This window comes from Somniosus microcephalus, chromosome 16, assembly GCF_052327205.1.
Source record: "Somniosus microcephalus isolate GS21.2 chromosome 16, FLI_Smic_1.0, whole genome shotgun sequence".
Taxonomy (NCBI): domain Eukaryota; kingdom Metazoa; phylum Chordata; class Chondrichthyes; order Squaliformes; family Somniosidae; genus Somniosus; species Somniosus microcephalus.
This window is the reverse complement of record NC_141002.1, coordinates 62,437,340-62,464,662: the sequence shown is the minus strand read 5'-3', so window position 1 is coordinate 62,464,662 and position 27,323 is coordinate 62,437,340. Positions and strand designations below refer to the sequence as shown.

General features: G+C 42.3%; 1 protein-coding gene across 4 annotated transcripts in view; it reads left to right on the top strand.

Annotated features, from left to right (window-relative positions):
* The window catches only part of LOC147106230 (protein phosphatase 1 regulatory subunit 3A-like), a 132,280-nt gene that overhangs the window by 23,526 nt on the left and 81,431 nt on the right, over positions 1–27,323 (top strand). The window contains exons 2-5 of one of the 4 annotated variants that reach the window (XM_086009157.1): positions 248–306; positions 413–534; positions 8,947–11,988; positions 15,641–15,728. In XM_086009157.1, the coding sequence (XP_085865283.1) occupies positions 248–306; positions 413–534; positions 8,947–11,988; positions 15,641–15,685 (3,268 nt within the window). In that variant the 3' untranslated portion in view covers positions 15,686–15,728. Of the gene's footprint in view, positions 1–247; positions 307–412; positions 535–8,946; positions 13,428–15,640; positions 15,798–27,323 lie in introns of those variants that run through there. The other 3 variants (XM_086009158.1, XM_086009156.1, XM_086009153.1) reach the window with 3 other exon arrangements.

The following is a 27,323-nucleotide window of genomic DNA, read 5'->3' as shown; positions in this document are numbered from 1 at the left end:
TGGCATTTACATGCAGTTGGCAGGGAAGGGGCAGCCAGCAGTGGTCCTTGTGGGGACAGGGTGAGAGAAATGGAGCGGGGAGATCCTGGCTGATATCAGGTGGGAAATGCAAAGAGAAATCTAGAATTTCCTAGAAACTCTGGCTAAAGTAACATTCTTACATTAAAGTCTTGTCTTGTTAAACTTTATCCAAGAAACTTTATCTTATATAACTGTTACAAATTATATCATATGCTTTTTTTTAAAGCAAAGAGATCCTGGAAACATCCTATGATGATGGCCGTATGATGCTACCAAGTACTGAAGGTATAAATTGCTTAATTTTAAGCTGTATATGCCTTTTATATAATGTTTAAAAAAAAGCTTCCCATGGTAAGTTATTGATATTGTTTCTGAATTTACCCAAACACAGCCCAACAGGAAAATAGAGATATTCTGGAAATGAACACAATCACGCAATGGAATATTGAAAGCCTGTTTGATGAAGACACAAAACAAAATGAAGCAAAAAGTAAACAACAACTAGACACACAGGTAAGGAATATTTATTCATTGCTCATTGTAAATAATGTTTTATATTTACATTTTGACCCCATTTTACCATTTCCCTTTTGCCCTTACCCCAAACACGGTCTGTTGCCTTCAGCTGGGAAGGTTGGCAAAGGAGTCATAAATTCCTTGACTACTTCTACGCTCAGTCTCTCTGTGACAAAGTGACGTGTCTTTTCCTCCCATTTAGCTTAAGAAATCCATTGCTTTGAAACCTAACTGGGAAATAATCCAAACTCAAGCATAGGTGGTAAATCCCAGCTCTTCAAGCCTTAATCAAAGAATTATGAAGCAAATGGCTGAACTACTGTGGTTCTGAGTTGTGGGCTCATGTTAGCATTCCAGTTTTGGATTGAAAAAAGTGTGTATGTGAAGGGTGGATATACCTTGGTTCAAATTCATCCCAGTTAGATAAAGCAAAATCATCAGTCTCTGTCAACTGTTCTGCTCCAAAGTAAAATGATTTTGCTCAGTTGTAACCCAATTTCTAACACGTATGAGTCCATTGTAGAAAACTGTCAGACATTAAGCAGACACTCTCAGACCAATTTTATAAATCTGTACTCCTACTGGGAGCACACATTTGGAAAATTGGACTTTGATTCAAAAAGAATTGGTTAATGTGGGAAATAGAAATGTCAGGCTGGCACAGTAGGCATGTGCTTCTCAAGCTGGTTTAAGATTTAATGATGTGGCAGAGTAGAGGGAATTCTGCCTTATAGATAAACCATGTTGATGGAATGTTTGATGCTGACATTGTGCGCAACAAATTGAAAATTCAAACATAGAAGATAGGAGCAGGAGTAGGCCATTCGGCCCCTCGAGCCTGCTCCGCCATTCAATGCGATCATGGCTGATCATCCAAATTCAGTACCCTGTCCCTGCTTTCTCCCCATATCCCTTGATCCCTTTAGCCTTAAGAAATATATCCAACTCCTTCTTGAATATATTTAATGAATTGGCCTCTACTGCCTTCTGTGGTAAAGAATTCCACAGGTTCACCACTCCCTGGGTGAAGAAATTCCTCCTCATTTCTGTCCTAAATGGCTTACCCCTTATCCTTAGACTGTGACCCCTGGTTCTGGACTCCCCGACCATCGGGAACATCCTTCCTGCATCTAGTCTGTCCAGTCCTGTCAGAATTTTATAAGTTTCAATGAGATCCCCTCTCATTCTTCTACACTCCAGCGAGTATAAGCCCAATCGACCCAATCTCTCCTTGTACGTCATTCCTGCCATCCCAGGTATCAGCCTGGTGAATCTTCGCTGAACTCCCTCCATGGCAAGAACATCCTTCCTCAGATAAGGTGACCAGAACTGCACACAATACTCAAGATGTGGTCTCACCAAGGCCCTGTACAACTGCAGCAAGACATCCTTCTTCCTGTACTCAAACCCTCTCGCTACGAAGGCCAACATACCATTTGCCTTCTTAACCGCCTGCTGCACCTGCATGCTTACCTTCAGCGACTGGTGCACAAGGACACCCAGGTCTCGTAGCACTTCCCCTTCTCCCAATCTATTGCCATTCAGATAATAATCTGCCTTCCTGTTTTTGACACCAAAGTGGATAACATCGCATTTATTCACATTATATTGCATCTGCCATGCTTCTGCCCAATCACCCAACCTGTCGAAATCATCCTAGAGTTTCTCAGCATCCTCCTCACAGCACACACGCCCACCCAGCTTTGTGTCATCTGCAAACTTGGAGATATTACATCTAGTTCCCTTGTCTAGATCATTAATATATATTGTGAATAGCTGGGGTCCAAGGACCGATCCCTGCGTACCCCACTAGTCACTGCCTGCCACTCGGAAAAATTCCAACTCTTTGCTTTCTATCTGCCAACCAGTTCTCTATCCAAGTTAATACCTTGCCCCCAATCCCATGTGCCTTAACTTTCCATGCTAATCTCTTATGCGGGACCTTATCGAAAGCCTTTTGAAAGTCCAAATACACCACATCCACTGGTTCTCCTTTATCTATTTTACCAGTTACATCCTCAAAAAATTCCAGTAGATTAGTCAAGCACGATTTACTTTTTGTAAATCCATGTTGACTTTGTCCGATCCTGTCACTGTTTTCCAAGTGCTCTGCTATTACATCTTTTATAATGGACTCTAACATTTTCCCCACTATTGATGTCAGGCTTACCGGTCTGTAATTCCCTGTTTTCTCTCTACCACCTTTTTTGAATAGTGGGGTAACATTAGCTACCCTCCAATCCATGGGTACTGTTCCAGATTCCATCGAATGTTGGAAGATGATCAGCAATGCATCTACTATTTCTCGGGCCACTTCCTTAAGTACCCTAGGATGTAGATTATCAGGCCCTGGGGATTTATCAGCCTTCAATCCTGTCAATTTCCCAAACACCATTTCCCTACAAATACAGATTTCTTTCAGTTCCTCCCTTTTATCAGACCCTATGTTCCCTGACATCTCTGGGAGGTTATTTGTGTCCTCCTTTGTGAAGACAGAACCAAAATATGTATTTAATTGGTCTGCCATTTCTTTCTTCCCCATTATAAATTCCCCTGATTCTGACTGCAAGGGACCTACGCTTGACTTCACCAATCTTTTTCTCTTCACATATCTATAAAAGCTTTTACAGTCAGTTTTTATGTTCCCTGAAAGCTTACTCTCATATTCTATTTTCCCCTTCTTAATTAATCCCTTTGTCCTCCTTTGTTGAATCCTAAACTGCTCCCAATCCTCAGGTTTACTGCTTTTTCTGGCCAATTTATATGTCCTCTCCTTGGATCTTATGCTATCCCTAATTTCCCTTGTTAGCCACGGTTGAGCCACCTTTTTTGTTTTATTTTTATGCCAAACTGTGATGAACAAATTCTATAGTTCATCCATGCGATCTTTGAATGTTTGCCATTGCCTATCCACCGTCAACCCTTTGAGTGACATTCCCCAATCAATCCTACCGAACTCGCGCCTCATACCATTGTAGTTTCCTTTATTTAAATTAAGGACCCTAGTCTCTGAGTCAACTACTTCACTCTCCATCTTAATGAAGCATTCGATCATATTATGATCGCTCTGACCCAAGGGGCCTCGTACAACAAGATTGCTAATTAATCCTTTCTCATTACATAATACCCAGTCTAAGATGGCCTGATCTCTAGTTGGTTCCTTGACATATTGGTCTAGAAAACCATCCCGTTAAACACTCCAGGAATTCCTCCTCCACAGTATTGTTACTAATTTGATTAGCCCAATCTATATGTAGATTAAAGTCACCTATGATGACTGCTGTGCCCTTATTGCACGCTTCTCTAATTTCCCTTTTAATGCCATCCCCAACCTTGGCATTACTGTTTGGAGGCCTATATACCACTCCCATTCCTTAGCATCAGGATCGCTCTCTTTTGTCAGCACAGCAATTCACTAAAATATTTTTTTGAAAGTGTATGTTGTTTTTAAAAAAAAAAATAGGGTTTCTGCATTTAATGACTTATCATTTATATTGGCTCTACACACTTACAAATTTGTGAAGACCACAAATAATTCATCATTTCAGTACGACTGAGTTTCTTTCACAGATTTGACTGGTAAAATTGCCATTACATAAGAGGTTCATAATAAATATTGTAATAAAAAAGGCTTAACTATAGAAGTTTCTGTATATTGAACCTTGTAGTTGTCTGATTTTAAGGTTTCTGATGGGATCTGACAATAATGTGGTTCCAGTAACTTACAGTTTTAAGAAATTGTCTAACACACTGAATATGGACTCACAAGTCCTGCCAATTGTCACTATATAATGTGATCAAACTTCCAACATTTGGTGAACCCACACATCAGTCCTGTAGCACCTTAATAACAAAATATCATTTAATGAGTAATTATACTTTTTGTTTTTAAAGCCATATGGATAACCTTATGTTTCTCAATATGAAATATCATTTGGCAATCATCTGCTCAAACTGCTAGGTGTTTATGGATTTCTTTGAATGTTATTATACTCACTGGAACATACTGCTTACTCAGACAAAGTTGTGTCATCCTTAAACTTAGACGGTATGCTTACAATAATCTCATCAAGATCTTAACAACCAGGGTCCAAGGCCTGATCACTGGGGGACTTCATTGGTCACTGGTTACCTATTAGAACAATTATCATTGATAACTACCCTCTGTTTTCTATTATCTAGCCAATTAAGTGCTGGATTGCCTGAATTAAAACAAACCTTATAATAACAGGCAATGACCCATTTGGGCATCTAGTGGGTAATAGCAGCAAGAATCTGCTGTAACTCATTAAATTATGGTCAAAAGAAACAAGGCTAAAAGAAAAACACATTGAAAATATTTTAGAATGAGATGCAAAATACCTCATTTTATTTTTGGATGCAATTTTTGTGAAATGGATTTTAATTTTTTTTAAATAGGGAATTCTGCTAATAGTGTATTTTATTAACTTAATTCGTAATGTGCTAAATTGGGGGTGGGGAATATGAAATTGGAAGTCAGACCACCCCCAATTTGAGGTGTGAAAACAAGCAAGTGAATTATAGGCTTGGGAGATCCGATATTTCTGGATTCCTCATCAAAAAACTAGAAGGAATTTGAAGTAAACTCATTCCACAGATGCATTCTCCTATTACACCACTAGGCAACACATATTCATCTTTTTCTTCCCCTCACTGTCCACCACTGGATTGCCAGGTGACTATTGAAATTTAAGCTTTTTACCACACTTTTATCTTGTGTCATGGCTAGATGGAAGTTTCCATAAGGAGTCCGTATGTCCTATGAACCAAAACCTGTGACCTTATACGTGCCGTTTATGGATTAGCATGCCCAGGTTTAGCAATTAGCATCTAATGGGAGTATATTGTTTACTGAAGAATATGTGGGATGTCCATTCCTTTCAAAATAACCCGTTATGCTATCAGACTAAAGTGTGCAGGTTAAAATGACTTTATCACATTTATTTATAGGTTAAGTTATATATAGACGCTAAAGCAACAGTGAGATGCTCAACTGCAAAAAAAACTGGGAAGGAAGATTCAATCCACAGGGGGTTAATCAACTCTTTTTAGAAATTGTAGGGCCTAAATTTGTTAGCACCCCAAACCAGGTGCCACTCCAGTGTCATGGAACGACGGCGTGCTGGAATTGAGTGGATCGAACTAAATTCAGCCTTGGGTTTCATCATAATTTAGGTGAGCTACGGGTGCCAATCAGGCACCCCAACGCAACACGTTTATCAGGGCCTTACCAATTTCGCCCTGTGCCGAGGCCCACAAGTAAGCCTGAGGTGGGGGGAAGACGATTGGGAGGGGTTCAAGGGCAGGCCGGTAGGGGCCTGCAGTTGTTTTGTAGAGCCAGGAGAAGCACTCCTGCTCCTTCCAATTCAACAAATACCATAGTCCTGGAGGTTTTGGTGCCTTTTTCTGAGTGGCCTCCAAAGGCCCCCTTAAGGGCCATTGGTTAGGCTGATCAAGACTCAGAAATACCAATCTGAGCTTCTGCATTGCTGCCTAAAAAAAGGCCCCGACTAACTTAGTAGTGGCCCAAATGTCCATGCCAGTCAGGTGCAGGCCTTTGCCCCACTAAATTTATTATTGCTGTGCCTGTTTTAGATCCATAAAATGAGATTTTAATAGATCTTACACCTTGTGAGATGAGGTATTAATGTATGAATATTTGCAATTTTCTCCATATCATTCTTCCTGGATGATGTTTTGCCCCATAATGGTTTCCCCAATTGCTCTGTTTTAAGGAGCAGAATTGTCTACTCCACTGTCAATTCATATTCATTACCTTTTCAAATCGGCTGTTCCAGCTTTTTGGCAGTTCCCATAAGCAGTCCAAGTCTCCTACGGACCAAAGCTGCAACCTTATATGGAGATCCCACATTGTCTACCATAAATCAATCAATTGTTTATATACAAAGTACAACCATTATTATAATTGTACTTGATTTTTATAAGATGGTATGCATTGTTCGTCAGAGGTATACTATTCAATGGAACATAGAACACTGTCAAATTTCTATTGCATGGTAATTTAGCATCCTCACTACATAGTGTGTGTGAAGATTTGATTCCAAATAAAAATGAGTAAAGTGTGTTGATTAAAGGTTTTTACTCTTATGAATCTGTCAAATAAATGGCACATCCTATGTGAAATGGCCTTTTAAATCCTCTTTTCATATTGAAATTATAAATAATATATTAGTTATGCAAATTTCTGTCTGTTTTAAATGTGACTTTCAGCTAATACTAAATAATGCAATAATTTTATGCTTTGTTTTGTTCACTTTTTTTTAATGTTTGCTGCAAAACAATAGGTTAACTAGTTAAAACACTGAAATTGCTCATTCTGTCTTCTGGCATTTATGAGCATGCAAAATTTGAAGTCTTTTAATGTTTATTAATCATCCATTTAAGTACCATGAAAGCCTCTGTACAGTGACAGAATTCTCACCTCTGAGTCAGAAGTTTGTTGGTTCAAGTACCATTCCAGGACTTGAGTACTTAATCACTGTTGACACAACAGTGCAGTGCTATGGGAGTGCTTTACAGTCAGAGGTGCCATTTTTCAGATGAGACATTAAACTGAAGGCCCATCTGCCCTCTTGGGTGGATGTAAAAGATCCCATGGCACTATTTGAAGAAGAGCAGGAGAGTTCTCCCAGTTTTGTTGGTCAATATTTATCCCTCAACCGATATCACTAAAACTGTTTAGTAGGTCTCTTATCTCATTGCTGTTTATGGGACCTTGCTGTACATAAATTGATTGCCGCATTTCCCTACATTACAACAGTGACTACACTTCAAAGTACTTCATTGTGAAGTACTTTGGGTGTCCTGTGATCATGAAAGGCGCTATATAAATGCAAGTTTTTCCTTTCTTATAGAATATTGAGCTGAGCAAGTGTACATGAAAACTACATTTCATTACAATAAATATACTGTAATTTTTAACATATATACATTATCCTGTTTGACAAATCACAAAATCAGATTTGTCACCAAATAACAAAGAAAATGGTTTGATGAGCTATGAGTTAATACTTAGCTAGATAATTTAGTTCAATTAAATTGAGGCATAAATGATTGATCAATCAACTCAATTGTATACCATTATGTCTAATTGGTTATCTAATAATCTACTCAATCTTTCCACTTTTGAAATCTACTCTTAGGGGTCAATTTTAACCCTGGCAGAAACAGGTCAGGTGTGCAGTTAAAAACGAGCAGGTTACTTAACCGTTCCGCACCATTTTGGATTTTAACCTGCAGGGTTCTGTTGGTGGAAGAGGCGCCTCATGAATTTATGCAAGTCATTATGCTATTAAGTTAATGAGACCCTGATTGCATTTTAACTGGGGTCTGGGTGGGGAAGCCGCTGTGGCTTAGCTGCAGACAGAAGAGGCCCTCCCGAGGTAAGAGTACACTTTTCTCTTGTGGAGCCAGAAAGAGCAGGAGTGCTTTTCCAGGCCCCACAGGAAAGTCACAGCCTCCTCTGCCCTGGACCCCACCACCCCTCCCACCACCTTCCCTCCAGCGAGACCATGCCAAATATCCCCCCACGACTTAGCTGACCACCGGCAAGGCTTCCCTTTGTTCCAGCAGCCTGAACCTCCTCTCCTACCTGCCGGCCAGCTGCCGCTTTCTGCCCATTTCGGGTGGGCAGTTGACTGGCAGCATGTAGATGAGGCCTGGGAGTTAAAATAGCCAGGGCCAGGAAGTGCGTTTTGCACTCACCCCACTCCCGCCCACCTACAACCCGCTTGGGATTAAATTTGACCACTTTTTTTTAATCAAGCATTCTGTGGAGCAAATTGATGCTTCAAACCTCCCTCTCCCTCTTTTATTCTGTGTAATGCAAAGGAATTTGTGATGGAATTTACAACTTATTTTGACTTTTCCTGGTGTACTTTATCAAAGTGTTTCTTTTAAGCCCACTGGCTGAAGTTGATTTTCTCACAGTTTATCATATATCAGTTAGATATCATAGCGAGGGAACTTTTTCTTGTTGTATTCATAACTCTTCCCAGATGAAGCAGTTATGGAGTTTAAAGAACGCTTTGGTTGGGGTCTGATTAATGGCTTGTGCCTGGCATGGAGCACAGGGTCATTTAGTTTATGTAGTCTGTAATATGGGTATTGAACATATTTTGTTTGTGACTGCAGATTTAAATCTTCCAAAACTATTATCTTTTTAAGCTGGGAACAGACTTACATTTCCATAGTAAGTTGATCCAGCAATTTCTTTAAGTGGTCATTTATTTCATGAGATTTTTGTTTTCATGACTGTGCTTGTGGGTATTCACAGGTGTTAAATATTATTATTAAATATGTAAATGGTTTTGATGAAGGCATAAATGTGTTCAGGTAAATTTGCTATTAATTAATTTATTTTCACAGGTACATCCTCCATTGCACATTTCACTGACCACCCCAACAGGACAGGAAACTAACTTAACACTGATGGAAGGATCACATTCTCAAGTTAAGGAAGAAAATGAGAAGAATGCCACTACAGTCAGTGAATCGCCAGTTAATCAGCAGAATGATTTAGAAGTTGAACACATCAAGTTTGCGAGTGTAAATAACTGCACAGAGAACAAGGTAAAGCAAGAGAAGGAATCTGAGTGGGTTGGAATCCTCTTAGACAGTAACAGAAACACTTCCGATCTGTCAATTCAGAGTCACAAGGGAAGTATAAATACAACAGTACAAACAGATAGTGCTAATGTAACAAACAATGACAACACAATGGCTCAATCTTCTAATTTGTTTTGTATGAATGAAGCACATTTATTACATGAAGGCAGCCTTCCTCTCGCTCAGAGAAGGAATGAAGCTGCTACATCACATGTAATTGATACATCAACTAAACCGGAACGAGAAAGGAATAGTTTCTCGGAAAACAACACAGACAGTGTCTCTGCTAATGATACGCAGGATAACTTGGTAATCATTCAGGGGGTTACAGCTGGATGTGATAAACTCCTCAATAATACACCAAATACTATAAATTTACTACAAGAGAACACAGATGCTGAAAATCAAAGTGGTGAATATGTTTATTTAACTGGCGATACATTAACAATCAGTGAATCAGAGTCCATCCCTGTTCCTGCAGTATGCACCAACACTGACTCGGAATTTGAGCCAGATAGAATCAGTTCTTCATTCCACAGATCAAACTCATCAGAGGAGAAGGTTTTCAGTGCAAAAATAAGTGACACACAAGAACCACCCCAATATTGCATTGAAGCTGAAAATTTGGAAGATGTGAAGCAAGAAAATTATTTTTCTGAAAAACTTTATTTACCAAACGAGGGAGCAGAAAATATGCAAGAGCAAAACCCAACTGAGAAAGCTCCCAGGGTTAGTGCAAAAGAAAGATTTAGTGATCCTTTAGAAGTTACAAACCATGCAGATACTGGGAAAGAAATAGCCATTGCATTTCAAGTTGCTCCAAAAGAAGAAAGTTCTTGTGATATGTATTCAAATGACAGAAGAATTGTAACAGGCACCGCAGATGTCACAGAATTCATGCAATGTACAAATGCGCACAGTGCTTCAGATAGTGGAAAGTATCAAAATACAGGAATGGAGTTTGGGACTTGTCTTCAGACCACATCAAGTAAACAGCCAGAAGTTACAAATGTGCCAAATATTGAGACTACAGCAATGAGTACAGAAATCCCTGCTCTGCATGGAACTTTAGAAGTAGAAAGATATCAAGACCCTTGTGAAATGAATAAGACTCTGACACAAATTCCAGACATTGATTCAACACACAAGGCTATTGCTAATGAACAAAAAGAAAAGAAAGTAGCAGCCACACAAATTGCAGAGCAGTGCATTAGTGCTCCATCGCATATGTTAGCTAATACAATAGTAAAGGAAGCAATAGAAGCAGCTTTGTTTGAAATTACTGGAGATGAAGGAAGAACTACCACATCTGTATCACAAAATGGGAAACCCATGCAGCATTCGCCAAGTGATATACAATTTTCAGAGTCCATCCAGGAGGTGACCACAGCTTTTCACTTAACATCAAAGCACGAACAACCTTCAAAAATCACCATAACACATGAACAAATTGCAAAAAATGTTTCACAGTTTAGTGAACATATAACTGAAGCTAGCACAGTGTGTGTACAAATGGAAAAAGATGTATCTGATGCTCCTCAAAAAAACATAGAGGAAGAAGCAACTCCTACAATAAGTCTGGATACAAGGACATCAATACCAATTTCAGAAGATATAACATATCCAGATATACCTTGTAGTTGCATACAATCTTTAGAAGTTGCACAAAATTTGATTGATTCTCCACAACCACTTGAAAATCAGCAAGGTGAAGCCAGAATGACTGCAGAAGTTGGGAAAGGTGTTGCCGATTCAATGAAGATGGTTCCTAATCTTCAGGAAGAAGCAGAAGAAAGAATCTCTTATGAAATTACTGATACAAATGAAAGAATTCCTGAAAATATTTCTGAATCTGTGGAACTTAAAACAACAGACAATTGTGAAGTTAAACAAGTGTGTACAGAGGTTGGGAAACAGTTGGCTACTAACCTTACGGAGCTCCCAGAAGAAAATGTGCATTACAATGAGAAAGAGAATGAGAAGAATATAGACTTTACACAGAATTGCAATGTTTCAGAAATGGACTTTAAACATAATTACAGTGTACCCGATGTTAAAGAGTCTATAGAGGTGGGAAAAGCAGGTCTTGAGGGAGGAGAAGCATCGAGCATAAAAACCATTTTGCAACACTATGGTGGAACAGATGAATCAAGATCAGTGGGATTTATCCAGTTACATAAAGTTGCCATTCTATCTCAAACTATAAAGGAAGTTGTGTCTGCTCCTGAACAGATAGCAGAAGAAGAAGCAGGCCATGAAGCAAGTATAGCGTATGAGGCAGTCGATAGGCAAAAATGTGGGACAGACAATGAAGCTATTATGGACAGTGAAAGAGAAACAGCTGATACATTTTCTGAATCAATAGGTGCCCATAGTCTTGAAAATGTAGAAATGTTTCATGACACTCAACAGATGCAAACAAATGAGAGCAAAAATCAAAATACAGTAAGGTCTAAAAATATTACAAGACTAGGCTCAGCCCCATTCACTTCAAGTGATACAAGAGGGAAGGAAAATAGAGTTACCACTCCACCACAGAATTCTGAGCCACGTAGCCTTCACAGACACTTAGGTCCAATCATTTTGATTAGTACACCAGTTGAAGAGGATGAGGTAAAGGAAACAAACATTGATGTCACTAGTAATATCCATTCATATTCAGAAGGGTTAGAATCCGAAGAATGTAATGAGAAAACACTTGAGAATGAGCAGGCAAGTGAAGCTCGTGATGGTAATGCTGAGAGTGAGGAATTATGGTTACAGAGTAAGCCATTTGCAGATGAAATTACTCTAAAAAACACGGTATGGAAAGTTTGCTACTTTGTTTTGTTTGTTGTGTTTCTAGTTACTATTTATCATTATGATTTTATAGGGTGTTTTGCACTTTACCTATTTTCATTGTATTGGTTGTATTGTGAAGGAGAAACCAGCAGTGATTCTGTCAGAAAGGATTGATACAGGGGTTTGAATTTTTACTGAATGATGGAAGGAAAGGCAATGGTTGCATTTTATAAAGAACTGAAATTGGTTCTTAGAATCGTTAACCATTTGAGTACTGAAATAACCATTGCTTTTCAGAATGCATACATCTTTTGTTTCACACATCTTCAAAATGATTACCTACATTTATAACAATATTACAAAGTAGAATGAATCACATTTTCAAAACATGTAATACTTAATAATTCATAGCATTCTTGAACTGAACCAAAATAATTATAGCCTTGTTTTATTCTTGATTATGATGTGAAACAATATTGTAGTCCTCAAAGTTTAACAGTAAATGTGATAACAATGCTAGCGAAAAGCCTTGCTCACAAATACGTCCAAAAAACAGTGCCTAACATAACCTTACAGAAAATTAACTTTGTGGCCTATTTACTTTTTACAGAAACTTGGCTTAAAAATTTCTTTGTGAAATTATATGACCATTTTTTCTCTCATTTGAGTGCAAAGTGACACTTCAGGCAATAATTTCAGACCAATTTTTTTTTTTGCTGTCATACATTTCTGTTATTAGCTAACCCAACATTTACTGGATACTTCAAGTCATTATACTTCTGCCCATTTATAGTCAATGGGTGGAAATCTAGCTTGGTTTTCTAAATGGTAAAGCACTAACGTTGTTACAAGTGGTTTAAAATAACATCTTTTATTTCCTCTGAGATATCTATTTTGGTGTCTTCCAATTAACATTAAGGACTGCCTCAGATGTTGGTTTATGGGCTTTCCTTTGTTCCTGATGCTACACAAATGGCTTCCAGTTGTATGTGGAGACATGAAGTCGAGTATCCTGGGAGAGGGGGAGAAGCAGATCAGAATGATTTTTTTTCAGAATACCTATACAGATGGAAAACTTTATACTGAAGTACACCCTCAAAAATGTTGCTCTTTTAAGTGAAACAGTTTGGGATAGTGTGATCTCACTTACTGAGATATGTGTTTCTCATTTGTTTAGCCTCCCGACACAATTAGAAATTTCTATCATCCAGGAGAAATGAATCACCAACAGTCTCTGTTTCTTTAAGACATTTGTGCTATTGTTTGCCATTTTGTTTTTTCTTCATTCTGTTGTATACAAGATGTTCTTTTGAGGTACACCTTTTAGTTTTTCTTTCCTGTTAGCAGACTGTCTAAGCTGTGTCTGCACACACTAGAGAAGGTTTGCCTGGTACAATTTGGTATTTGTCTTCACTGTATCTTATGTATAATTTTATTAATAAATGTAGTTTTTTGCTGCACCATAAGCAACTGTTTCTTCAGGCATTATGCCTTGTCCTATGGAATGCCCTCCCCATCACCTCCATCTTGTTGTCTCTCTTCCTGCCTTCAAAATCCTCTAATATTTTCCCCTTTTTTACTGCTGTTATTTAAAATATTTCTGAATGATATGGGACATGGAGTCAAGTAATATTAGATTTGCTGATGATATAAAGCCACGTGGGCAGATAATGACTAGAAAGTTGAATGTTTTCCTCTTGCTTAGTTGCATCCATTGGAAAGGTGATAAATTGATTGCGCTTTTCGGAGAGGGCATCTGCAACCTGCCTTATACAGCAATGCACAGCAAATTGACTGATACTGCTAATGTCACCAGTTTCAGCTTGGAATGCTCTGGAGGTGTAGAAATTGAGAGCCACAGGGACCTTTACAGTAACAGGCAGGGTTGTACACGACCTGGTGCTGCAACAAGTGACAGAACTCTGTCACAGCCTCCTTGGTAAAGCGGAGCTGCTGGTCACACTGCTCCTCACTGAAGTTGAGGTAGGAAATTTGGTTGCGGAAGACCTGCATGGTGTAAGGCCTCCTGCATGCTCCCATCCTCCTGCCAGCTGCAGATCTGGGCTCTCTTTATTGCTGTTGTGTCCGAATAAATGCTCAAATTGATGTGGAAATAACTAGCTGCTTTTATTTCCAGACCCTCCAGAGTATTCCGTCAAAGAATAACAAAGTAATACAAGAGAAGACATTGGAGTGTAATTGCTACAATGTGCTTGCTTACATCAGGGGCCATCGAGTTTAGTTATACAAGTACCATACATATCACTTTACCCCTTGGCATTACAAGGTGACAATAATTATCTCCAAGAATGAACTTGGTTAACAGCTACAAAACATTAAGTAAAGAAATTCAGCAACTACAATAACATGATTAAAAAAAAAGTGCTCGTCCAGTAGTGCGCAGGAATGATGGGTTATGCCAATACTAGAACCATAATGAAAACCACCATGCTCATGACTATCTACAAGTCCAGATGATTTGGAGGTTTCCTTGACTTTTGAGGATATCTTCAACTAGGATTGACAATGAGTAAGCTGGGAGTAATAGGGGCAGTAGTATATAGCTTTAATATAGCCAACACCATTTTTCAAATTACATTAGTACAGGTAGACTACCTTTTATCCGGACTTCCGAAACCCTCTAAAAACCGAAGGTTTTTTCGTTCAGCGTAAGTCGTGCGTACGAACGAAAAAACCTTCGGTTTTCAGAGGGTTCCGGTTTCGGAAGTTCGGATAAAGGGTAAGTCGTGCGCACGACCCCCCGCCGACCCCGACAACCGCCGACCCCGCCAGCCCCGACAACCGCCGACCCCCCCGCGGACCCCGCCGGCCCCGACAACCGCCGACCCCGCCAGCCCCGACAACCGCCGACCCCCCCGCGGACCCCGCCGGCCCCGACAACCGCCGATCCCCCCCGCGGACCCCGCCGGCCCCGACAACCGCCGACCCCCCCGCGGACCCCGACTGACTTACGCTGAGCGTCAGCGTAAGTCGTGCGCACGACCCCCCGCCGACCCCCCCCCTGCGGACCCCTGCCGACCCACCTTCCGAAATCCGAAATTCTCCTTTATCCGAAACTCGGCTGGTCCCGAGGTTTTCGGATAAAGGATAGTCTACCTGTATATGATGATGTAATCTGGCCGGGGAGAAAGGAGTTTTGCACAAATGTCACCACTGCTAGTACAATAAATCCCCAGATTTCACCAGTATTTCCCTTAAAATGGAAGATTGAGCGCTCTTGCCTTCGACACCTGGTGCAAATGGTGGAATTTATGAAACCCTGCCCTAAATAATACAGATAACCATTATTCCAAAGTAAATAACTAATATTAGAGTTAAGTTAAATGTAATTAAAGAAATAGCAGTAATTTTACCTAGTAACTTCACAATGAACCAATGTCACTTTGATAGACTCACAATATTAAATTAGCAAGGATCATTACATCTTAGTTTATGCAAATAAAGTGATGTGTAAAACCTACTACATGAAGAAAGTCAGAACAAAATTTTCAGTGCCGTCAGGACAGCATTATATCATTGTACAATCTTCCTGTTAGATAACGTTGGTGGGTTGAAATACTGTACACAAAGTATGGCAAACAAAGGCATTGTTAGCTTTTGCTAATTCATGAAACTAGTGCCTAATGTTGATTTTCTTATCTGTCTTCTGAAGGGCACTCTGTGTGGGAGTAGTATCAATACACTTTACTGCTGCTGAATGATATCATTTGATTGCCAAGGCATTATTCAAGATAATCACTGTGAGTACAGGTGGCTGAAACATTATTAAATGGCTCCAAGAGGCACTGGTTAAGATGTTTTGCTGTTTCATTCTTTAGGACTGTATAGTTGTCAGTAGATTATGGCGTTAACCAGTTACACAGAGAAAATTACATGCTATTTAAAAAAATATATTTTATGTAGCTTAAAATTCCCAATGGCTAAAATGTGTGTTTCGTCTTGAATAATACACATGGAAAAGTTTGGGTAAAGGGTTATGGATCAATCTGCACCAAAACACAGGAAACATTTTCATCTTGGAACGCACAAGCTGTGGCAGTGCAATATTATTTTGGCAATTTCACATTGGCTTAAATTTTGCTGTACGGCCTATTTTCTACCTCTTTTTATCTGGGACAAGCAGTGAAGCAATTAACACTTGCTAAAAACTGATGCTAATGCAAGTTAAACTAAAAGGAGATTTTCAAGCCCAAGAGTGGAGGCAGCAGTGGAAGCATGCAAGGAAATGCTGCACTTACTCTGATAGTGTATAGACCTAGAAGATCAATTGTTGGCCCTTCTGGAAGAGAACTTGGAGGATGTTTTGCACAGGCAAAGAGCTGTGCTTGATTTGTGTGAAGATTTATTTTCAGCAGCATTGAGAAGGTGAGTTTGTCATTGCTGCTGTTATGTTAGTTTTTTGAAAGTGACCACAGTGCACAACTTTTATGCCACTGGCTTGTTTCACGCACTCACTGGGGATTCTGCAAGCATCAGCTAGTCTGTCATGTGTAACACCATTAGTCAAGTCATGGCTACATTGATCAGTCAGGCTGATCATCAGTTTTTCTTCTGTTTGACCTCCGAGGAGCAAGAGCAACTCAAAAAGCAATTACATCCATTTGAGATTTTTACAGGATCCTCAGAGCAATAGATTAAACTGTAAGAAACTTCTTTGAATGAATTCTAGTAACTGAAAGGGACCCACTCAATGTGTAGACAACTGGTTTGCAATGCTAAATGCCACATTACACATGTATTGGATTTGGATTCTGTCACACCTCTAGTTTAATATTAGAATCATAGATTGGTTCAGATGTATTAGAGTGTATGGTGGGTAATCAAGCTGTGGTCGGAAACACTGGTTCATGAATTCGATCCTCCAGCTAAAGATTTCTGAAGAAGACAATTACAGTGGTGTGTACCAATCTAGTGGCAGCAAAATTCACAGAACTGTAGGCATCATGAATATGTTGGCCTAGAAATTAGTTGACATCGCGTGTGTTTTACAAGTGTAAAATGGGTGCCTAAACATCCAGTTTGGCGGATGGCACGCATACGCACATTCTGCGTGGAATGCACTGCCCGTCATTTGGTGAAGGCAGAAAAAGAGGCGTCTAGGACCACGCCTGAAACAGGTTGCCTTCCCGAAATTGGTCTGCCTGGTGACTCAGCAGCCTAAAATTGAAATTGACTTTGCTAACGAGCTGCCTGGGGTGCCCAGCAGGTGTCCGCAGCTTGCCGCTCTCATATAAATGAGGTCTGAAGCACAATATCGGGTGTGCCTCAGGCCTACCTGTTCCACCGCAGGGATTAGCGGTTTGGCAACTGAGTGCATGTGTATCACTGGAGCTGCCATCGATCAAATGACTGCGATAAACACTTTGTCCTGGGTTGCCAGTAATCTCACAATTTTAATGAAGGGTTGACAGACCACTTCTCCATTGGTCTCCATCTTGATTGATATGTAATTTGTGAAGAGGGGCTTTCTGGGGTCCCCGTTGTTGCAATTTCTGAGTTGCACCTTGCTTGCCAAACATACCACTGACTTTCTCCTCAGTTGAGATGAGGATTTTGCTCTCACTATCATGTTGGTGCTGTATTGAATCCTGGCTAAATCAACTTGCCTTAGCTCCTAAGCAATCTGGTCTCTCTTTGGCTAGAAGTAGAAGTGGAGATCTCTGGATTTAACAACAACAACTTATATTTATATAGCGTCTTTAACAGGAGTGTTATGAAAACAAATGTGACACTAAGCCATATAAGATGTTAGGGCAGGGGAACAAAAGCTTGGTCAAAGAGGTAGGTTTTAAGGAGAGTCTTAAAGGAGGAAAGAGAAGTAGAGAGGCGGAAAGATTTAGGGAGGGAATTCCAGAGTTTAGGATCTAGGCAGCTGAAGGCATGACCGCCAATAGTGGAGCATTTAAAATTGGGGATGTTCAAAAGTCCAGAGGTCTAGGGGGATTATAGGGCTGGAGGAGATTACAGAGATAAGGAGAGATTTGAAAACAAGAATGAGATTTTTTAAATCGAGGCGTTGCTTAACTGGGAGCAAGTGTAGGTCAGCAAGCACAGGGGAGATGGGTGAGAGGGACTTGGTGCGAGTTAGCACAAGGGCGGCAGAGTTTTGGATGAGCTCAAGTTTATGGATGGTAGAGCTAGGAAGGCCGGCCAGGAGTGCATTGGAATAGTCAAGTCTAGAGGTGATAAAGGCCTGGATGAGGGTTTCCACAGCAGATAAGTTGAGGTAAGGGCAGAGACGGGCAATATTACAAAGGTGGAATTGGGCAGTCTTAGTGATAGAACGGATATGAGGTAGGAAGCTCAATTCATGATCAAATATGACACCAAGGTTGTGAACAGACTTGGTCAGCCTTAGACAGTTGCCGGGGAGAGAGATAGAATCAGTGGAAAGGGAATGGAGTTTGTGAATTGAACCGAAGACAATAGCTTCGGTCTTCCCGATATTTAATTGGAGGAAATTTCTACTCATCCAGTGCTGGATGTCGGACAAGCAGTCTAATAGTATAGCGATGGCGGAGGGTTCCAGAGAGGTGGAGGAGAGGTAGAGCCTGGGTATCATCAGTGTATGTGAAAACTCACCATGTTGTGTTGCCAGATGACGTCACCGAGGGGCAGCATGTAGATGAGAAATAGGAGGGGGCCAAGGATAGATCCTTGGGGGACACCAGAGGTGACGGTGTGGGATCAGGAAGAGAAGCTATTGCAGGTGATTCTATGGTTACAGTTGGAAAGATAGGAATTGAACCAGGCGAGTGCAGTCCCATCCAGCTGGATGACAGTGGAGAGGCATTGGAGCAGAATTTTGTGGTCAACTGTATCAAAGGCTGCAGACAGGTCCAGAAGGACGAGAAGGGACAGATGACCTTTGTCGCAGTCAATTAGGATGTCATTTGTGACCGTGGTAAGAGCAGTTTCAGTGGCAGGGATTCAAACAAGGAGTTCTGGGAAAGCTGGGCATGGATTTGGGAGGCCACGACATGTTCAAGAACTTGAGAGGAAAGGGAGGTTGGAAATGTGGTGATAGTTTGCAAGGACGGAGGGGTCAAGGGTTGTTTTTTTTGAGGAGAGAGGTGATGACGGCAGATTTGAAGGAAAGGGGGATAATACCGGAGGAGAGAGAACCGTTAACAATATCCCCTAACGTGGGAGCCAAGAAGGAAAGTTGGGTTGTCAGCAATTTAGTAGGAATAGGGTCGCGAGCAGGAGGTTGGTCTGATTGACAAGATGAGCTTTAAAAGAGCAAGGGGGGAGATATTGGAGAAATATACAAATTTGGGATGGGCTATAAATGCTGGCTTTGCCAGCGACGCCCACATCCCGTAAATGAATTTAAAAAAAAAATTAGGGTTAGGGCAGGGGGAAAATGGAGAGGAAGTAAGGTCCCGTGGGCTAGGGGGAGGAAGGGAATTGGAAGCAGAAGCAGTTGAACAGATGTTGTTGATCTTTTTAGCAAAGAAGTCCATGAGCGCCTCACATTTATTGTTGGAGGTGAGGGAGCAGGAGGCAGGGGAGGGTGGTTTGAGAAGATGGTTAGTGGTGGAGAAGAGAAGCCTGGTGTTATTTTTGCCATCCTGGATGATCTTCGACTAGTGGGCAGTTTTCGTGATGGAGAGCAGGACCCGGATGATCTAGCCAAGTCTGGTGATGGATGATTAAGCCAGTTGTCTGCAAAAGACATTCAAGTCTGCATCCCTTGGACTTAAGGGAGCGGAGATGAGGGGTATAGCAGGGGGAATGATTAGGGTGAAAGAGTGTAATGATTTTAATGGGGACAAGGGCATCAAAGATGGTGGAGAGCGTGTGATTTAGTAAGTCAGTAGCTGCAGAGAAGTCATGGAGAATAGTAGGCCAAAGGCTAGATAGTTGGCAATTAGAAAGTGCTGTGGTAAGAGACTTGAGGGAGAGTTTATTCCAGGGGCAGATACAAAAAGTGGGTTTAGGACGGGGAAGAGGAATATAGGTAGAGAGTGATACAAGGAAATGGTCGGAGATTGGCGGCAATTGTTACGGAGGGGATAACAAAGCCACATGAGATAAGATTGAGGGGGTGGCCGTGTATTCCTTGTTTTTGAGCTACCTTAGACGGTTTTCTCTTTTCACTAGCCAGGTTTTACTGAGCAGGATGCCCATGGCTCTTAGACGTCATAGGACCCCCATTAGCTGCCTAAAAAAAAGGCCCAGTTAACAACAGCTTGTATTTATATAGCGCCTTTAACGTAGCAAAATGTCCCATGGCGCTTCACAGGAGTATTATAAGGCAAAAAATGATACCGAGCCACATTAGGGCAGATGACCAAAAGCTTGGTCAAAGAGGTAGGTTTTAAGGAGCGTCTTAAAGGAGGAAAGAGGGGTGGAGAGGTTTAGGGAGGGAATTCCAGAGCTTAGGGCCTAGGCAACAGAAGGATCGGCCACCAATGGTTGAGTGATTATAATCAGGGATGCTCAAGAGGGCAGAATTAGAGGAGTGCAGATATCTCTTGGGGGGGGGTTGTGGGGCTGGAGGAGATTACAGAGATAGGGAGGGGCGAGGCCATGGAGGGATTTGAAAACGAGGCATTGCTTAACCGGGAGCCAATATAGGTCAGCGAGCACAGGGGTGATGGGCGATGGGCGAACGGGACTTGGTGTGAGTTAGGACAAGGGAAGCCGAGTTTTGGATGACTTCAAGTTTACATAGTGTAGAACATGGGAGGCCAGCCAGGAGCCAGTTAAGATGATAGCGAATGAGAATCGAGCGAGAATGGGGCAGTATGTCTTTGTACAGCTGCTTTAACTGTGCACCCACCCAGTTCCCACCGGGAAGGCGGGGGGGGGTTAAAATCCCCCTAAATGTGTGTAGGCATTATTTTTATGTGCAAGTGATTAGAGCTTACCGAAACAAGCATACTTATAAAAAGGAGCTAGGATATCAATTACATGACACAGCTCGTTTACCTAATAACTGATGACTGGTCAGCAATGAATTATAATCATACTTACATCACCTGTCAGTTCAATCTTACTACATAGTTGATTTAGTTACATAAATGAATAAAAATCATAAATGCAGGGTTTTAAATAATCCATAACTTACCTCCAATACCTGATCACATTGCTGCAGAATATAGTTCTATAACCAATTCAGAACTCTTACCTGAGGAAAGTTTGAACTCGTTAGAAGCTCACACGGAATCCAACAGTAAGGAGAGGGTGAGTGCACAGGTCTGACAGTACTTGGGGGAGGGGAGGGAGGGTCCCAATTCTGGCAGCAATGGTTTGTGAGTTTCTGAAAGATCTTTGCAAACATTAAATTCAGTATTTTGTGACTGGTTCCTGGACCTGTGTCTCTGCATGTGTATATTTCTGTCTCAATTGTCTATATGTGTCTCTTTGGCACCAATATTAATGTGAAAGTGGCTTCCGAGTGTTGGGGGTGGGGGGAGGTGGTGGAATTGTGTGGGCGAAACCCGGAAGTCAAATCAGCGCTTCGGATTCTCCGATTTCAGCTTCATTGAGGCAATACATTTTGACTTCTGGGTTTCACGTCTTAAAGCTGTGCCAGCGGGTGTGATCTGCACCTGCACAACACAATCTCAACTCTAAAGGGACAATGTAGAAGTGGGATTTGGAGAAGCCAGGAGGTGTTTAGAATGGATGCACAGAGAGCGAGGGCAACACCCAGATTTAATGATGCATCCCTGGAATTACTGCAGGGTGCAGTCAGGAGCAGGGGGGACATTCTTTTTCCAAGCAATGGGAGGAAGAAACCTGCAGCTCTCGCCAAGAAGGAATGGTTGGAGATAGCTGAGGAGGTGAGCAGCAGGAGCGTTGTATTAGAACCACTGCTCTTTTTGATATATATTAATGACCAGGACTTGGGTTACAGGGCATAATTTCTAAGTTTGCAGATGATACAAAACTCGGAAATATAATAAACAACAACAGTAACAGACTTCAGGAAGTCATCGACAGACTGATGAAATGGGCAGAAACAGGGCAGATGAAATTTAATGCAGAGAAGTGTGAAGTGATATTTGGTAGGAAGAATGAGGAGAGGCGCTATAAACTAAATGGTACAATTTTAAAGGGGGTGCAGGAACAGTGAGACCTGGGAGTGTATGTACACAAATCTTTGAAGGTGGCAGGACAAGTTGAGAAGGCTGTTAAAAAAGCATGTGAGATCCCTGCCTTTATTAATAGAGGCATAGAATTCAAAAGCAAGGACGTTATGTTAAACCTTTATAAACACTGGTTAGGCCCCAGCTGGAATATTGTGTTCAATTCTGGGCACCACACTTTAGGAAGGATGTCAAGGTCTTGGAGAGGGCACAAAAGAGATTTACTAGAATGGTTTCTGATGAAAGGTCATCAATCTGAAATGTTAACTCTGTTTCTATCTCCACAGATGCTGCCTGACCTGCTAAGTATTTCCAGCATTTTCTATTTCAGATTTCCAGCAACCACAGTATTTTGCTTTTGTTTTTACTAGTATGGTACCAGAGATGAGGGACTTCAGTTATGTGGAGAGACTGGAGAAGCTAAGGTTATTCTCCTTAGTGCAGAGAAGGCTAAAAGGAGATTTGCTAGAGGTTTTGATAGAGTAAATAAAGAGAAACTGTTTCCAGAGGCAGAAGGGTCGGTAACCAGAGGACACAGATTTAAGGCGATTGCCAAAAGAATCAGAGGCAGTATGAGGAAATATTTTTTTATATAGCGAGTTGTTGTGATCTGGAATGCACTGCCTGAAAGGGTGGTGGAAGCAGATTCAATAGTAACATTCAAAAGGGAATTGGATAAATACTTGAAGGGAAAAAAAATGACAGGGCTATGGGGAAAGAGTAGGGGACTGGGATTAATTGGATAGCTCTGCCAAAGAGGCAGCACAGGCATGATCAGCTGAATGGCCTCCTTCTGGGCCATATCATTCTATGATTCCATGATTCTATGATTGTGCCCTGGTCTTGGGTGCAGTGCAGGAAGCAATTTAATGACCGAAACCAGGTCAGGAAAAGTGAGTACATTTGATTATTCGCCTATATCCCATGGTTTAAGCCCCCACCCCTCCCCCCCACTGCTTTCACTCTGTCTTGTCAAGCGTACTCCATCACATCACATCACACTTCAAACCCATTCAAATTTCAGCAGCACTTCCTATGCACTTCATCACTTCCCCATTTATCCATCCACTGTTGCCACTCACCCCCAATCCTTATGCAATGTGATACATCTGTCTCATAGTCACCTTCACCGAATGCACTGCATCCATCAGGTAAATACCCGACCGTCACTCACTCACAAATCTGCTTTTTGGCCCCTTGTAGGAGAAGAGAGCACAAAATGCGAGGGAGAGGACGAGAGGTGGACTGCCACAAATAGTACAGATGCAGAGGATAAGGCCGTGGAGATAAGTGGCACATCAGTGCCCCTCTCAATCAGGGAACTCACACATAGCTGGTGACAGAATTACAAAATCTCTGACATACAAACGCTGACTTTATTTCATCAATGACTGAATGATAAGAAGACTCAGTATGGTGATTGTCAAGATCATTACTTTGCCACGACTAATTCATATCCCTTCCCTTTGTCTTCCAGGGCCTTCACATGTACAGCAAGTGTTGCTGGACATACATGAGGACAATTCCTCAGAGGACCTCATTCCTTCTGAGGGTATACCATTACAGGACCTACAGTCATGCACCAGTGCAAATACTTGCATTTCAGTGGGTCCAGTTAGAGAGTTGGATTTTCACCTGGTGATTCACAACCCACAAGTGAGCACAAGCAGACACTGGTGGCAAGGTCAGCTGTGGAGAGTACGCATCAGGGGGCACAATCCTCTCCAAGCTCTGCTCAGCTGGACACAGATGCTGAACCCCATGGGCTATCATTGAGAAGGAGAATGCTACATGTGCATCAGCAACTTACCAAGGTACTGACAAACTTGGCACGCACACTCTCCACAGTAGCGGAGAGGATGGAGGAGTCCAACTCGATGACTAGTGTATTGGTGGAGCAGGGTATTGCGAGAATGTCTGCTATGGAGAGAGTGACCACCTCCATGCAGCTTCAAACAAATGAGTTCATGTAGACCATTAGCACGCCCGTGCAGTGTTTGGATGCCAACATGACATCTGCCTGAAACAAGATGACAGATACCTTATCTGTGACCTTGCAACGTGTCACTGATCTTCACCAAGCTGGTCTGCAGCAGACTGGTAGGAGTAATGTGGCGCTGGCCCAGGAGAGGGATGATGACGAAAGGGGACTTGGAAGTGGGAACTCCACTCAAGTGCTCCCACTTCTCGCCCATTGCTCTCCCTCACCCCCACCACTTAGCCAGTACCCGACATGCTAACTTGCCTTCCAATGGCTGAGTCTGCCCCTGCACAGGTGCAGGTGGATCAGTTGTTGGTGGGGACTTTGGGGCTCCAAAACAGAGAGGGCATAGGCCAAAAGCATCTCAGCAGTCAGGGTAAGGATCTGAGCATTCTGCCTCTACCTCTGCTAAAGCCACACAGGATACATCACGTAGAAGCTGGAGGAAGCGCAAGAGAAAGCTATTGTAATCACCGAGGGTGTGCACATGGATGTTTAAGAAAATGTTAAGTTTCCATTTCTCAAGTACACATAAAATGTATTACTTAGCACCACTTCCATGCTTCCATGTCTTGCCCATTATTTCATCCAGAGTGTCAACTCGCCCTTTTACTTGATTCATGATGAATGTCAGTACCTGACGAGACCCATTGGGCAGATGTGTACTGGGTGGATGTGTGGTTGAAGGACTATTTAATGCAAAGGGAGGGGTTGGGGGTTTGGTGCTGGTGGTGGTGGGGGCAGGCCGGAGGATTTCATTTGTGATGTTTTCTTGAGAGTCACCACTAGCTGAACCTTTGCGATATTAGGGCATCCCTGACATCCCAGGCAGCAAAGTATGCAGCTGGTCTGGTGATGGGTGCCCAATATTCATATTTCTCCTCCTCCTCCATGTTTGTCTCATCCAAAGATGAGTGATGAATGTCTTTGTCCTCCTCCATCTGCAATCCTATCTGCTGCGCAGTGTTGGGCAGGACACAGCACACCACTTTTATTCTGGACACCCTCGCTGGCAAGTATTGAAAGGCACCTCCAGACCTATCCAGCCACCTGAAGTACATCTTCAACATTCCGATGGCTTGCTCTTTGACACTCCTGGTAATCATGTGACTCTCGTTGTAGTGCTCCTGCGCCTCATTGGTGGGGTTCCTCACAAGAGTCGTGAGCCAAGATTGAACGGGGTATCCTTTGTCTCCTACAAGCCAGCCCTTAAGTTTGCTCCCTGGAACGAAAAGGTCTGGCATGTTGGACTGCCACAGTATGAATGCATCATGACAGCTACCGGGGAATTTGGCACACCTACAGGAGCATCTTCTTGTGGTTACACACCAGCTGCACAGTGCTGGAATAATATCCCTTGTGGTTGATAAAAACTCCAAGTTGCTCTGATGGTGCTTGAATTGCCACATGTGTGCATCGATGGCACCCTGTACCTGCCAGAGAGACAAATCTGAATGCCTCCTCATTTTGGCTATTGTCATCACAGGGAAGTTTGTATAAATCCCAGCCCTGGCAAACAATCCATCCGTCAGGTGCCTTATGCATTTATGTGCAGCAGACATAAATATGTCCGGTAGCATCCTGGAAGGAACCAGAGGCAAAAGAATTGAGGGCGGTGGTGACTTTCGTAGCTACTGATAATACGTGGCTGCCAGGTCCAGCAGATAGCAAGTCTTCTTCTAGAAGACTGCAGATGTCTTCACCACTTGACGTGACAACCTCAGCCTGCAGAAGCACTGCTCTTTCGAGAGGTCAAGGAAGCTGAGCCTCGGTCTGTATACTCTGGTACGTGGGTAGTGCCTCCTGTGACCTTGGCCTCTCTCCTGTGCACCTCCCTCCTGTGCACCTGCTGATCCCACCACAGCACGTTGTCGCTGCTGTGGATGGTGATTGTCATCCTCTTCTGATGTACTGTCAGAAACATCCAAGGTCTCATCCTGCTTGTTTCTGTTTGAAAGCCTTCAAAGTTCTCCAAAACCTGTATGCTGACAAGAACTCTCTGCTAAACATTTGCCAGCAAGAACTGAAAGCATTTTTTAAGTTCGGGCTATCTGAAGTTAACTGATCCCCACGAGGTGCACCTGCAACTCATCTCCTTTTTACTATTCAGTTTCCCGACCCCAGGAAACCCGCGCTGGAGGCGTTAAATCCAAATGAAAGTTAAGTGCCTGTGACAAAGCCCTCATTTGCATCCAATTATCACCTTAAATGATGTCTTCATTGTCCACTCGCTTGCGCTAATGATCGCGCTGATTCCAGCGAGCAGGTTGCTCGCACGTAGCGAGACCTCCGTGGAAGTCGGTGCGTTGGAGCCGGCTTGCGGTCACAATTATTTTTTTCTCCGAATTTAACTTTCGCACTTAACCCCAACTCACCCATTCTTGCCTGTTAAAATTCCCCCCTTTCTCTCCCACAACATCACAGACTTTCCTCTATTTGCACCATAGCAACACTATTTGTAAGGGGATGCCTGGGTGTTGCTAATTGCTGTCAGGTGAGATGTAAATTTTAAAAGGCCGCTTTCCAAAATGAAATGGATCAATGAAATTGATTGCATTTCCAAACTTGGCAGGAAGTAAACATTTTAAATTAATTTTTTATTATCTTCCCACTGCCCCGCGGGCCAGCTTATACTGTGACAATGTTCCACAGTAAAATCCCATCACCGCTCCCCCCCACCCCCCGCCCAACCCTGCCAACCCCACAACTTGAGACAGAAGCCCAGTCACACCAAAAGTGGTGCAGGCACCCTGCCACACTATGCAAATACCCCTGACACCAGGATGTGGGACAAGGTGGGTGGGAGTTTAGCCCTGCTCTAGATCTACAGCCAGAAGACCTCCTGTGGAATCTTAGCTCCATTTTATTTGTCTTTTATTCTGTTTTTCTTTGTCAGTTTCTTTCTCTCCCAGTTTGATACATTTCACACACACACACACACATACCACCACACCCCCCGCATCTCCATTCTAAAAAGATATTCAGTATATACTTCACCCAGATAGGAAGGGCTAGAAATTCCATAGCGGGCCGTTTGGGTCGGTAACTTTAGGTCACAATTTTGCCGGCACTCAGAGGGCGGGTTTGGAGGTGGGTCACAAGTTAAAATCAAAATGGAGGGGACCTTGCAGTGGGAGGGGGGAGGAGCCGGTGGTCGTGGTCCACATGGGTACCAACTGGCACCGGGCAGGCAACACAGCCGTCTAGACTCTCGCTCTTGGCCGCAGAGAACTGTATCTAACCCCCGGACTATG